Here is a 16073-nt window from a genome sequence, read left to right as displayed (position 1 = left end):
CTCACAATAGACAACTATGACTTTGATATCTTATTACTATGACTTTGTTCACATCAATAATGAATAGTCAATGACTTTATTCTTAAACATTTATTTATTTACTTGTTTGTTTGTTCAGTTATTTAGTGTGGCACAATTAGACCATTGTCAATCATTTCTGGGTGTTTAACTGCAGAATGTTAGTCTTGTCATAGTCAAAGAATTATGGTATTATACCAAAAAATACTAGGTAAGTAATAATATTTTGCAACTGATACAGAACATAATAAGTAGCCAGGGCAGAGACTGGAAAACTGGGGTTATATGATGGTCAAGAGCTATAGTTCCAGCCACATAAATTTGCGACACTGTTTGTAAATGTACATTTGAGCTATGGCTTTGGTAAACACTGAATCATTTAACTATGTTGGTAATGACAGAATTTGTGACAATAGATGAAAAAAAAATCAGAAAAGATGCCTGCGGGGAGCTATGTGCTCTCACATGCCAAATTGCAGGCTGCAGCGTGAAAATAGTCACATTTTGAATGGCCAAATCTGTATCTTGATCACTGGAACATGCTTTATATGAACTAAAAGTTCTAGAGTCATCCAAGCAAGTCACAAATGGATATACTTTTCAGCCCCATTCCTGTTAGAATAATTCATGCTTTTTCCTTGTACTCTTTTATCTGTAATTCAGGTTTTGTGTAGCTCAGTTTTTTTAGTGCATTGTGGTTTGACAATCATATGTAATCATGTGATCATGCAATCGTGGGTTCGATCCATGGTTGTCTCATATACACGCTAACCTACAATATCGTGATCAACTTTCCCCAGTCAAGGTATTGGTGGACACCAGACCGGCGGGCAATTTCATCTCGTCTTACTTCCTAACCAGCCTCAACATTCCCCGACTCCGAAATCCCACGGTGTATAAAATCACCAACATCCAGGGCAAAACCCTAGGAAACGGTATGGTGCGTCATATCACACCACCCCTTTCCCTTCAAATCGGCGCTCTCCATGAAGAGACCATCACCTTACTCATGCTAGAGGAGGCTACTGTGAATGTTGTGCTCTGCCGTCCTTGGCTGGAACGACACCAACCCATCACGAACTGGAAAACCGGTTAAATCCTCTAGTGGGGTCAAGCTTGCCACCTTAACTGTCTTCCGCCCATCACTAAGAAACCGTCTCTTCCATGCCAATCTACCAGCGTTGAAAGCCCAGAAACTCACTCCGACACGGCCATTCCGCATGAATACCACAGCTTCAGGGATGTCTTTAGTAAATCTGCCACCACAAACTTACCTCCTTACCTGCTACCTGGAGCCAAATTACCTAAAGGTCGAGTGTATCCCCTTTTGGTCCCAGAGAGAGAGGCCATGACGGAATACATTCAGGAGGCTCTTAGTAAACTTGATCTGAGAAGCGCGTACAACTTGATTTGAATCTGCAAAGGAGACGAATGGAAGACTGCCTTCATCACTCCCTACGAATACCAGGTTATGCCGTATGGGCTCTCCAACTCAGCCTCCATCTTTCAGAACTTCATGAACGAAATCTTCCGAGACATGATTCACAAGTTTGTCGTGGTCTACATAGACGATATCCTTATATATTCACCCAATCTGTCAGCACACCGTCATCACGTCACCCAAGTCTTACAACGGCTCCGACAACACCGCCTCTACCTAAAAGCCGAGAAATGTGAATTCCAATCTACCATCCACTTCCTCGGGTACATCATCACTCCCACGGGTGTCAGCATGGACCCCAAGAAGGTAGAGGGGCGTGGGAGCCATTCTGTCTCAGTGGCACGGCGAGCCTCCTGTCTTTCATCCATGTTCTCTAAAAAGCTGTCCCTGGCGGAGCAGAATTACGATGTGGGGAATCGAGAATCGTTGGCTATTAAATTGGCCTTGGAAGAATGGCGACACTGGTTAGAGGGAGCAAAGCATCAGTTCCTCATTATAACCGATCATAAAAATTTGCAATATTTCAGGGAAGCCAAACGCCTGAACCCTCGTCAAGCCCGATGGGCCTTATTCTTCACACGGTTTAACTTCAAAATCTCCTATAGACCCGGTCACAAAAACCTCAAAGCTGATGCCCTTTCTCATATCCATCAGCCAGACCCAGTGCCAGAGGATCCCGAACCCATTTTGCCAACCTCAGTCTTTCTGGCGCCCATTCTATGGTCTCTGGACGATCAAATCCGACAAGCCACAACCACCGAACCTGCTCCGCCAGGAGGTCCAGAAGGGAAGGTGTATGTCCCATCCACGCTCCGCTTGACTCAGTACACACCTCTCTGGGATCGGGGGGATCCAGGTAGCTACCGAACCCTCTCACTCCTCCGAAATCGCTACTGGTGGCCCCGCATGGCCCGGGATGTCGGTCGATATTTGAAGGGATGTTCAGTTTGTGCCATCAGTTCAACTCCCCGCCGTCTACCTGAAGGAAAGCTCCTATCACTACCCATTCCCCGCCGACCCTGGTCTCACTTAGGCATAGACTTTACGACTGATCTCCCACCGATATACTACCATCCTCGTGGTTGTAGACCGCTTTTCCAAATCCTGCAAATTAATCTCCCTCTGCAGTCTACCCACAGCCATGGGAATGGCAGAGGCTCTATTCCATCAGGTGGTCCGACACTTCGGTCTCCCCGAAGACATAGTCTCTGACCGGGGAACCCAATTCACCTCCTGGGTATGGAAGAGCTTCTTCCACCTTCTGGGGGTGTCTGTAAGTCTATCTTCCGGCTATCACCCTCAGACCAACGGCCAAACTGAACGCAAGATTCAGGAGATCCGATACCTCCAGGTCTACTGCCACCAACACCAGGAGCGCTGGAGCCAGTACCTACCCTGGGCAGAATATGCACAAAACTCCCTCCGTCAAAGCACAACCAGTTTAACACCTTTTCAATGTGTCCTAATTGAAAAGAATCCGTCGAATCCATCTACCAAATCAAAGAAGTCCTTGACTCCCAACGGCGGGGCAGTCGGCTCCAGTACCTAATAGATTGGGAGGGTTATGGTCCTGAAGAGAGGTCCTGGGTCGACAGGGACGAAGTGCTTGATCCATCCTTATTAGATGATTTCCACCAGACCCATCCAGATCGCCCGGCTCCAAGGGGGCGTGGCCGCCAGCGCCATCAATCCAGAGGGCCATGAGTCACTCATCGAGGGGGGGGTAATGTCACACCATCACTTCCATCCACACCTCCATCATCAGCCGAAGCCACCGCCTGGTCACGATCTCAGTCACCCGAGTTCTAATTACCCGCACCTGCAGCCATTCACCAACCACCCTTCAAAAGACACTCACGCCAGTCCTTCGACGGCTGAACTTAAGGACACACGCCGTAAACTCTGGTCATACGTCTACCTGTCTGTCTGCCTGCCTTGTCTGCCTGTTGGACCACTACCCGTTCCTGTGATACTTCTACTACTGAGGAAAGAAGTGTTATCTTCCTGCTTTACGTTACGTTCGTATACCCTTTGTGTTTGATGTGCTGGCTGAGCGCCACTACCTGAGTTGATTATAATAAAGCAAGTTTCCTTTACATTCATCCTGCTTCCCTGGCGGTCAGGTCAGGAGTACTTATGTTCAGTGGTTAATTCAAGCCATGTAATATGTGAAAGGCCAATTTGCATTATAGGACTTTAATGTAATAATTGCAGTTTACCAATTTTGAAATGCATTTTTTTTTGTTTGTTTTTTTATATTTTCTTTTTTATTATTTTAAAATAATATTGAACATGAAAATAAAACATTACAAAATCTTGGAACAAAAAGTAAATTTGCTTCGATTTAGTTTAATGCAAAATAAATAAATACCCAGAATGTTCAAACTTATTGTGGAAATATAGGTCACAAATTTCCTTAGAGACTATTATTTTTCTAGAAGCACCGGGTACATACTTGAACGTATACATTAATGTGTCTTATTACCACATACAGATATTGTAAGGATATGTCTGTTTGTATACACTTGTCTGTATGTACTACACATATTTATCATGTATATACATTAGTAAGTACAGTAAATTATCTAATTAGTTACCATGTTCAAACACTTCCTGTAAGTGACCATTCTTACCCATACTTGTCTGTATGTACAAACCAATTACCAAGCATAAACAACTGTTAAGCATAGCAGTGTTTCTTATTTGCTACCATGTACATACACTTCTGTACCTCGTGTTTCCACTCATTTGCCTGTACTACTATTTTTCCTATTCATGGCCAAAGAAGACTAAGTGTGCGTTATTGACTTCTAAATACACACAAAATTTCATGCTACTATGAGGACCGTTTGTTATTTGCACAATGCAGTGCCAGGAGTGTATATATATATATATATATATATATATATATATATATATATATATATATATATATATATATATATATATATATATTATATATTCCTACAATAACACACTTGTAATGAGCTCAAGGTAAAGTTTACAATCTTTATAATTATAATTATAATTATTATTACAAGAAGCATCTCTATCTTTATGCCTAAGTTGATCTGAACTGAGGCTGTAACTCATGACATAATGTTTTCAGTTGCTTCAACAAAGCCTAGTGAAAAGGTTTTGGTGACTGAACTTTAGGCCACCTTCTCAGGAACACAGTCAGAGTGTATGGATCAATACTGAAGCTTCACAGATTATGTCCATTGATTTTTGCATGCAGACTTCCTGCTTCATTCAGAACATAATTGAGACTGTACATGTCGAAATGTGTTTGCAGGAGCTGAGGGTGCAGTGTTCAGCAACTCAGTGGAGACCCCACATGTGAGAGCTGAGCCCTTCAAAGAATTACGGTAAGATAGTTTTGATGTATATAATGCCATTGTTAAATTCTGGATTCTGATTCAGATATTCCAAAAAATGTTACATTTTATGAACTACATAATTGTTTTTGTTGTTTTATTGTTTTTAGACAGGCACTCTCTACCACTTTCTGTAACCATGACTATCGTGCCTTTGAGAACTACACTACAATTACACTAAAAACTGAACAAAAATCTGTGATATTTGGTAAACAAAAAAAAGAGAGAGAGAGAAAAGTCTATATTTTCTCTGAAAACAAATCTAAATATTTTGTGTTAATAATTAAGATAATTATCCCCAGGTTATCAATCAATCAATCATTAAATCATTTTTATTTATATAGCGCTTTTAAAAACACAGGTTGCATCAAAGCACTGTACAGTTTAAAATAGAAGAATACAATGACAGGGATGTATAATTACGAAAGTGAACAATTTGTTATTAAATGCAGAGATGGTCTCTGTAATCAATTCGATGATAATCACTAGAAGTTAAGTGTCCCCAACAAAGCAAGCCAGAGGCGACAGCGGCAAGGAAACAAAACCCCATCCATACAGAATGGAGAAAAAAAAAACCTTGGGAGAAACCAGACTCAGTTGGGGCCAGTTCTCCTCTGACCGGACGCCCAGCACTTAACTCCCAGTTCAATTTTAAACGCAGCTGTGTCAGATAGTGTAAATGACTTAGTGTGTGTGTGTGTGCATCAGGATCTGGTGATCTGTCCACGGGGCGCATCTAGGTGTTCTGGTCTCTGATGAACATAATCTCTGGGTGCTGATCCACCATCTAATCTGGATACGAACTGTGAAAACAGATTGAGAAAGAGACAGAACTAATATTAGCGCAGATGCCATTTTTATGATGTCACAAGTACAAGTACATTGTATTTTAGGAGTAGTGTTCCTGGTTCCAGCAAATCTAAGTAAGTAAAAATCCTTTAACGGATTTGAATAATAAAAAGTGTGTTAGTGTGTTATGTGTAGGCCAAGTTAAAAAGATGTGTTTTTAATCTAGATTTAAACTGGCAGTGTGTCTGTTAGGGAGATTGTTCCAGAGTTTAGGTGCTAGATAGGAAAAGGATCTGCCGCCCACAGTTGATTTTGATATTCTATCTTTTGGTATTATCAAATGGCCAGAGTTTTGAGATCGCAGCGGACATGCAGAACTATAATGTGATAAGAGCTCGCTCATGTATTGAAGAGCTAAACCATTCAGGGCTTTGTAGGTAATTAAAAAGGTTTTTAAAATCTATCCGATGTTTGATAGGGAACCAGTGCAGTGTTGACAGAACTGGGCTAATATGATCATACTTCCTAGTTCTAGTAAGGACTCTGGCTGCTGCGTTTTGGACTAGCTGAAGTTTTTTTATCAAGCGTGCAGAACAACCACCCAATAAAGCATTACAATAGTCTAACCTCGATGTCATAAACGCATGAATTAATATTTCTGCATTAGAGGTTGAAAGCATAGGTCGTAATTTAGATATATTTTTAAGATGTAAAAACACAGTTTTACAGATGCTAGAAACAGAAAAGATTGAAAGAAAGAAAGATTGCTGTCAAAGAGCACACCTAGGTTCCTAACTGATGATGAAGAATTAACAGAGCAGCCATCAAGTGTTAGACTGTGTTCTAGATTATTATACTGTATGTGGGGTTTTTAGGTACAATTATTAGCACCTCCATTTTTTCAGAATTTAGCATTAAGAAGTTACTCATCATCCAATTTTTTTATATCGACTATGCATTCTGTTAGATTCTCAATTTGGTGTGTATCACCAGGCTGCGCTGAAATATAGAGCTGAGTAGTGATCAGCATAGCAGTGAAAGCTAACACCATGACTCCTGATAATATCTCCCAGAGGTAACATGTATAGATTCTGAGCCTTGAGGAACTCAGTATTTCACTTTTGACCGATATGATACCTCATCATTCAGTGCTACAAACTGATAGCGGTCAGATAGATATGATTTAAACCATGCTAAGGCACTTCCTCTAATGCCAACATAGTTTTCTAGTCTATCCAAGAGAATGTTGTGATCGATAGTATCGAATGCTGCCCTAAGATCTAATAGCACTAATAACGAGATAAAACCATGATTAGACGATAGAAGCAGGTCATTAGTAACTCTAATGAGAGCAGTCTATGGTACGGTCTAAATCCTGATTGGAAATCCTCGCAAACACCATTTTTTTCTAAAAAGGAATACAGTTGTGATGTTCACACTACTTCAGACAAATGTTCCCAATTATCGCAGGCTTGCAGAGTATAATCAGATACATTGTTGCACATGTATTATTGGTCAGTGTCATGGCAAGGAAACCAATACCACTGTAGCAATAGTAAAATTCCAACCTTCTCTAGCTGCTCTAATATCATGTCTTAATCACTCTTGCTGATTGCTCTAAAAGTAAGCAATTACAGCCAATTTAAGTGTTATTTTCTACCTTTGTAGAATTCAAATATCAAAACAATTTCTCTGTATGTAGTATCTGAGGCCTATTTGGAGAAAATGCTGGCACTGCAAAGTAAATTTTAACCATGGTGAACCTAATAATGGTTATAACCAGGGCTTGATTCAAGCAATTTTGTATATGTATAGACAAAAGAAGATTGATGTGCAATTAGCTGGTACCTCCTTCTCTAGTACAGGCATGCTTTCCTGTCCTGATCAATGCCTGGATGCTCATCAAAATCTAATTAAAGTAGATTCTCATTAACTACAACAAACACATGAAGCGCAATGCCAATACCCCAAGCAGAATGGTAGAGCATTGGCAGCTGGGTCAGATATGGCAGGGAATATACCTTTAGCAGGAAATAATTAGCAATAAATGGCCTGTGGGGAGAATAGCGTGTGTGAACACACACAAACTCATTAATGACCCGGTTCTATCTGTTCTGCTGATGGAGCAAGCAAAGTAAAGGCATCAGCACAAACGCACCTCCTGATTTTGAGTTAGATGTGTTATTTACATATTTTGTTAACATTGGAAGAACATTTTAATTCATAAATGTAGTCTTGACCATATCCCTACACTTAAACCTAACCTAATTTAAAAGGGATTTAAGGTAATCTCTTAAAATGACAGATTAATGACATTCATGTGCAAGCATTGAATTCTGAGTATAAGCCTAAACCTCACAAAAACTATAAACTGGTTCTTCAGATCTGATTGGTTAATCACAACATTGTTCCAGGGTAAAAAAAAGTGTTGATCCAGAAAAGTCACACTTGGTAAAATCAGGTTCTGAGAGTACAGACAGGTGTTCCTGCTTATCAAACCTTCTGTGATAAACATGGACAACATATTTGCAAATAGTCAATCAAAATGAGGTGGAACTCTAAGGACACTTTGGCAAATCTGCCTAAATACTTGTACAAACTATGGTGTGTTTAAATTGTTTGGAAGAAGTCTGGAGATTCAGTGTAATTTGACGGCAATTCTTTACCAATGAAGCAAAGGTCAATTACTTGCCCTAATGTCTTTGCAAAGGTCTTTTGTTGATCTTAAAAACAGAAATAAAGATGTTCCCTCATTATTTTCATCCATCCATTGAGAGTACACACAGCCAAAAAATTTTAGCTTCCAAAAGTACATAAAGACATTATTACAGTTAGTTTGTATGAATTGTATGAATAAGCCAAGTCTTCTACAGTAAACAGACACAATCATTGTTATCCATTGTCTCTCTCTCTCTCTCTCTCTCTCTCTCTCTCTCTCTCTCACCGTCTCTATCTATCCAATTACACTGTCATGTAATTAATTTGAGTACCTTAATAATATCTTCATCAATATTTGAGGGCAAACATTTAGTAAATCATCTTATGATGATAAACTATCAATTAAATATCCAGATCACAGACATAGCATGCACAGTTTCCAGCTTGACATTGATGAGGGACCAGCTAAGACCAGCAAGACATGTTAGGATGTTTTTGTTTTTTAACCCTTAAAAGCATTTGGTTAAGTTAGCAAAAAACAGTGACTTTAAATTATTCAGACAGCAAAGAATTGACACTGTTCTCCCCAAGTGATGTTTTAATTTATTGGTTATATGAGCTTGTGTGTTTTATATATATAAAAAGTTTGATATGATTTCAGTACAACAGGGAAAAAAACAACAAATACTATGCTCGGTTTCTTTTCATTTATTTTGACAGTACCTAGATGTGAAAATACAAATATTATATTACATTATAATGTTATATATAATCTGCAGTACATATACATACAAGGATTAAATTATTGAAATATATTTGATTTAGTTAACATATTAACAATTGGGAAAAAACTGTGTGACAGGTAACATAGCCTATATGCTCAGTTTCAAATTTAATTTTGTGATATGCTTAATTAATTCAAAGAAAGGAAACTCAAGTGGCAGAAAGCAACATCCATTTATTGTTTTATAAAAGCACAATGTATCAAACTAGACCTTTATATGGTTAGGCATTATTATTAAGACAAAAGTATTTGAAGGTGATTCTGCTGGTAAGGAGACAGCTGAAGTGATCACATCAGTAGGCACACACACACGCACATTAGTTCCAGTATTGCTAACTTGACAACTCAGTTGGTATTTCATCAAAATAAAATACAGTGAAGCAAACATCAGCACACCACCTCTGTGTCACCGTTAAAATGCAACAGAAGAACAAAACTTTTATTTGATATAATAAATAATAGGTTAGCATTTAGATATGTTAGATAGCAAATATAAAAATATGAAATATTTGGATTTGTGCCGAATGAGTGGTAGAATACACAAGCACAAAGCTCCATTTTGCAAATAGTTGAGTGTGCAAGTCTTTAAAGTACAGGGGGAAAAGTATCACGCAGTTGCTGCAGATTTGTTGGCTGCACATCAGTGATGCGAATCTCCCTTTCCACCACATTCCAAAGGTGCTTTATTGGAGTGAGATCTGGTGACTGTGGAGGCCATTTGAGTACAGTAAACTCATTGTCATGTTCAAGAAAGCAGTCTGAGATGATTCGCGCTTTATGACATGGTGTGTTATCCTGCTGGATGTAGCCATCAGAAGATGGGTACACTATTGTCATAAAGGGATGGACATGGTCCGCAACAATACTCAGGCTGTGGCGTTGACACAATGCTCAATTGGTACTATTGGGCCCAAAATGTGCCAAGAAAATATCCCCCACACCATTTCACCACCACCAGCAGCCTGAACCGTTGATACAAGGCAGGATGGATCCATGCTTTCATGTTGTTGACGCCAAATTCTGACCCTACCATCCAAATGTCGCAGCAGAAATCGAGACTCATCAGAGCAGACAACATTTTTGTTTGTCCTCTTCTAAATTTTCTATTGTCCAATTTTGGTGAGCCTGTGCGAATTGTAACGTCTTGGTTACGTATGTAACCCTCGTTCCCTGAAGAAAAGAACGGAGACGTCACGTCGGATTACCGACGAATTGGGATCTCGCTTCGAGAGACCAATCTACTTCGAGTGTATCTAAACGAGCCAATTGAAGATTGGCATGTGCTAATCACATCCAGCTGCCGCTGATCACAGCGCTGGTATAAATAAGCAGCGGGTGCAGCGCATATTCAGGTTTTCGCTGAGGAGCCGAGTTAGTGACCCGGCCCCTTAAGCAGAGGTGCAGCACTGTGGCGACGGGACGTGACGCCTCCGTTCCCTTCTTCAGGCAACAAGGGTTACATACGTAACCGAGACGTTCCCTTTCAGTCGGTCACTCCGAGTCACGTCGGATGACCGACGAATTGGGATCCCTACCATGAACGCCATGGACGGTGCCTCTTCCAGTGTCCTGTGGGAGCCCACAAGCCCCCTCAGTCTATCGGCGTAGACCGGGGCTCGACCACAAGAAGCCAGCTACTTTTGTAAACACTACCCATTCGTAAGACTGGAACACTGGGAAACGTCCCACGTTCTAGTGAACAGGGACGTGCAGAAGTCCAGCCTTCCCGTAGGAGGTCTTGGAACGAATACGTATATGGACAGTATTTCAGTTTGCATATGGAAAATTGGAGGTGATTGAACCCTCTTAGACAGGCAGAAGGTCTGCCGGGGAAACACGGGGCTCTAAGGCTATGCCGTGGAAATACATACATAAAGTCCTCTTGGGGTACTTTACATGGCTCCCAGCCCTCACCGGTTCTCACAGATTCATCGAGAACCTTCATCGCAACCTGAGGGGGGCAGGGCATACCCTGTGCTTGGCAGGCCAGGGTAATGGCGTCCACTATCCAGTGAGCCATCCTCTGCTTGGAGACGACACTACCCTTCTGCCGGCCTCTGTGACAAACGAGAGCTGGACTGAGGTCCTGAAGCTTTGTGTCCGGTCAACGTAGCATCTTAGTGCTTGGACGGGACAAGCAGCATCAGGGCTGGGTCTGCCTCCTCCGAGATGACCACCTCCCCGCAAGGAAATGATTCATCCACAACCGCCACCTCAGCATGCTAATCCCAGGCACACGAGGCAACGATTGTGACCATCACCTAACACCAGGTAACAACCGCATCCAGAAACACACGGGTGTATGTCGTCTGAAGCAAGACCCACGCTATCTACCAAGTCGCGTCGAGTTTGCCAGACGTAACGTCGTCTTTAAAAAGACGCACCCGCAAATGCTCTTTTAGTGCTGAGGCAACAGGGGATAGCCGTTTTGCACACAAATAGGGGGGTAGTGCAGCCTGATTGTGGCAATCCACTCGACGCAGGAAAACGACCTCCGCTGAAACGCGTACTCCAACACTCGTAGATCGTCTTTGGAGCAGAACAGGCACACTCGGCTCCGAAGCGAAAAGCTGAATATGCGCTGCACCCGCTGCTTATTTATACCCGCGCTGTGATCAGCGGCAGCTGGATGCGATTAGCGCATGCCAATCTTCAATTGGCTCGTTTAGATACATTCGAAGTAGATTGGTCTCTCAAAGCGAGATCCCAATTCGTTGGTCATCCGACGTGACTCGGAGTGACCTGTTCTTAGCTGACAGAAGTGGCACCCGGTGTGGTCCTGCTGTAGCCCATCCGCCTCAAGGTTCGACGTGTTGTGGGTTCAGATGTTCAGAGAACACAGTGCATTGTGTTGCTGCCATGTGATATGCTAATTAAAAATTTGAGTTAACAAGCAATTAAAGAGGTGTACCCAATAAAGTGGCCGGTGAGTGTAAACATTCGCTAACTTTACCAAATAATAATTGAAAAATTGACCATGTAAATAGATTATCTTTTTGCCAAGTTCAAAGGGAAACCACTGCTCAAATAACAGGGACGCTATATTTGCCTTAACTTTCAAGGGGTAAATGTATTACTCAACAAAAGCATTTTGCCAGATGCATGACAAACGGAAATACTTGCTAATTGCTATAAGGATTAATATGACAATTCACAAGCGTGATGCAACAAGGCATCAGCATTGGTATGGCTAGACCCAGCTCTATGCACTACTGTAAACTTGTAGGACTAGTTCTTCGAGCCACTGGGCCACTTGACCTTCAGGCTCCTTAAAGGACATCAGCCATTGGAGTGCCGTATGATCTGTTCTTATTGTGTGCCACACAGGTAGTATTTGAAGTATTTGCCTTTCTGCCAGTACCACTCATAACCACCAGGTCATAAATGCGTGAATTAATGTTTCTTCAATTGATGTTGAGAGCATTGGTCGTAATTTGGATATGTTTTTGTATCATCAGCATAGCAATAAATGCTAACACCATGTCTCCTGATAATATCTCCCCGAGGTAACAATGTGAAATGTAATGGCCCTAGTACTGAGCCTTGAGGTACTCCATATTTCACTTGTGAACAATACGATACCTCATGACTTACTGCTACAAACTGATGGTGGTCAGATAAATACGATTTGAACCATGCTAATGCCAACATAGTTTTCTAGTCTATTTAAAAGAATGTTGTGATGAATAGTGTCAAACGCTGCAACACTAATCAATGTGAGATTATGATGGTATATCCAAGTTTGTGCAGAAAGTGGAAGCACGCACATTCCAGGACATGGAAGCAGACATTTTCTCTGTCATACGTATTAAAATTAGTATTAAATTGTCAAAAATACATATTAATAATTGCTTGATTATGAACATGATTTTGCACAGCTTGTCCATGAACTACTTTTCTGCCACTCAGAGTGTCTTTTCAAGTTCAAATTGTAAAAAAAAAGCCTTACGTCAAGCACTCTTTTGACAGTTAACCAATTACCACACGAGTAGTTAGATCAGTTGTTTCCATAACAGCAAGAAAAAAATGGAGAAGCTGCTGATAGATAAACTGACCATACTAGTCTCGGAGCACAAGAAACATCGTTGTGAATCTACATTTTATCTACGCTAGTTTCAAAAGCCAATGCAAGAGCCAACTTTTTACACTTCCTTGACATTTCTGCAGCACAGTTTTATTTTTCTAATAAAGCAATTTTTTGTTGTCAGAAAAGACGCCAAATGTTAACACAGCCTAATGTTGTATTTCCTCAGCCGAGTAAAAGACATGCAGGTTGTGCTAACTTCTTCTGTTCTAATATTTCTCTCAAATAAAAGAGGGGGTAAGTTAACAATTTTTTAAAAAGTAAAACTTTGGTATGCGAGAGTTCTAAATACATTACATGTAAAGTAAAAGATTCAAAGCTTCACGTTTGTGTTGAAGGATCCTCAACCAAGTATTAAGTGCAAACATAAACATACTTTGAAGAATTATTTTTTTTCTTTGATAGTATGAAATATTCTAATAAATATTCTATAAATATCCTATACTGGATTTTCAGCTGTAAACTTTTTGAAATGTTTTACTTTACATTTAATTAGTCTACAACATATAAGTTTCACTTTTTGAAATAAGTTATAAAAAAAGAAAACTTTCACTATATTAAAATATATTTTTTTTTGATGTATCTGTATCTGTGTGTGTGTGTGTGTGCGTGTGTGTGTGTGTGTGTGTGTGTGTGTGTACAAAATTCAGAATGCACTCATTTGCAAAATGCACAGACTCATTTAACATATACAGACCTGGACAAAATTGTTGATACCTTTCGGTCAATGAAAGAAAAAGTCACAATGGTCACAGAAATAACTGTTATCTGACAAAAGTAATAATACATAAAAATTCTATAAATGTTAACCAATGAAAGTCAGACATTGTTTTTCAACCATGCTTCAAAAAATTATTTAAAAAAATAAACTCACACGAAACAGGCATGGAAAAATGATGGTACCCCTAGAAAACACTGAAAATAATGTGGTAAAGGGACATGTTAATTCAAGGTGTGTCTACTAATTAGCATCACAGGTGTCTAAACCTTGTAATCAGCCATTCTATATAATGGCTTCAGGTAATCACTGTGTTTTTGTTGAAGGATCCTCAAGTTGTCTCAAGAGATCAGAAAGAAAATTATAGACAAGCATGTTGCAAACATAAACATACTCCTTGAAGAATTATTTTTTTCTTTGATAGTGGCCGCAGGAGGAAAATTGATGAATATTCTAATAAATATTCTAAGAGAGATCAAAATATGCTCAAGGAACATCAGTGTCAGATCGCACATGTCGTTTTTCAAAGTGGACTACATGACCAAGGAGGACACCATTGTTGAAATGACTGGAATATGCCAAACTACATGTTGACAAGCCACAAAGCTTCTGGGAGAATGTCCTGTGGACAGATGAGACAAAAATCGAAGTTTTTGCCAAGGCACATCAGCTGTATGTTCACAGACGAAAAAATGAAATATCAAGAAAAGAACACTGTCCCTACTGTGAAACATGGAGGAGGCTCTGTTATGTTCTGGGGCTGCTTTGCTGCGCGTCTGGCACAGGGTGTCTTGAATCTGTGCAGGGTACAATGAAATCTCAAGACTATCAAGGAATTCTAGAGAGAAATGTACTAGCCAGTGTCAGAAAGCTTGGTCTCAGTCGCAGGTCATGGGTCTTGCAACAGGACAATGACCCAAAACACACCGCTAAAAACACCCAAGAATGGCTAAGAGGAAAAAAATTGGACTATTGTAAAGTTTCTATGAGCCCTGACCTCAATCCTATTGAGCATCTTTGGAAGGAGCTGAAACATGCAGTCTGGAAAAGGCACCCTTCAAACGGACACAACTGGAGCAGTTTGCTCATGAGGAGTGGGCCAAAATACCTGCTGAGAGGTGCAGAAGTCTCATTGACAGTTACAGGAAGCGTTTGATTGCAGTGATTGCCTCAAAAGGTTGTGCAACAAAATATTAAGTTAGGGGTACCATCATTTTTGTCCAGGTCTGTTTCATGAGTGTTGAAGCATGGTTGAACAACAATGTCTGACTTTCATTGGTTAACATTTATAGAATTTTATTTATTATTACTTTTGTCAGATTAAAGTTATTTCTGTGACCATTGTGAGTTTTTCTTTCATTGACCAAAGGGTACCAACAATTTTGTCCAAGTCTGTAGAATCCAGCACAACAAGATTATCATTGGATAGGGCAAGGTTCTGAATTTTCAAGAGAAAATAAAAGGAAAAAACAACAAATAATGTTTTAGAGAGTTTTCTGATGTTTCTCCACAATTGTTCACTTATTTACACAACTCCATGGGGTACGTCCAGAGAGATCATTTTATTGTCAGCCAGTGTAAGGCTCCCCCTTTTCCTGCAGAATGGAATCCAGAGGCCCTGGTGGAAGATCAATGCGTGTTCGGTCTTTTCTTTGTGTCTCATTAAAAATCACTAATATTTATTAATCTTTTGGTTTTCCAATTATAGTACTGACCTTATACATAATTTTATCTGACTCCAATCTGACCCAAAAGGAGGACACACCCCCTTCTCAGCAGAACACAGTTCTACCAAGTTCTTAATCTTTTCCATAATACAAGTGATTACTGTGAAATTGAGATCAATTTACCAATCGCACTGAGACCTTTCAAATGAGACCAAACATGAGAGTGAAGAACAATAGGTTCATAAGACACATGACATATAATGCCTTATTCCTAATGAACTTTAAGCCAAGTCCTTTGGGCAGAAGGAGGGGAAGCAGGAAGAGCAGAGGTGAAGAGGGTGTCATAAACACAACAGGGGGAGGTGGTGTTGTTTACTCTCCTTTTGAAGTCCTTTTGTTCCTTTGGATATCCCTTCTCAGATTAGTCTTATTGCATTTACAGGTTTTGATTCACCTCCTTACACCAGCAACAGAGATCAGCTGTTCCAGCGGTCCACATATTCATGAAACATACAGAGAACACCCATCTTTTTTAAC

General features: G+C 40.3%; 1 protein-coding gene across 4 annotated transcripts in view; it reads left to right on the top strand.

Moving 5' to 3' along the window:
• The window catches only part of sgcd (sarcoglycan, delta (dystrophin-associated glycoprotein)), a 226783-nt gene that overhangs the window by 199489 nt on the left and 11221 nt on the right, over window positions 1-16073 (top strand). For all 4 annotated transcript variants that reach the window (XM_043234619.1, XM_043234621.1, XM_043234620.1 and 1 more), the window contains exon 6: window positions 4755-4827. In XM_043234619.1, coding sequence (XP_043090554.1) covers window positions 4755-4827 — 73 coding nt within the window. The remainder of the gene's footprint in view (window positions 1-4754; window positions 4828-16073) is intronic.

This window comes from Puntigrus tetrazona, unplaced genomic scaffold (assembly GCF_018831695.1).
Source record: "Puntigrus tetrazona isolate hp1 unplaced genomic scaffold, ASM1883169v1 S000001181, whole genome shotgun sequence".
Taxonomy (NCBI): Eukaryota; Metazoa; Chordata; class Actinopteri; order Cypriniformes; family Cyprinidae; genus Puntigrus; species Puntigrus tetrazona.
The sequence above is the reverse complement of the archived record's forward strand: the minus strand, read 5'-3'. Positions and strand labels throughout refer to the sequence as shown.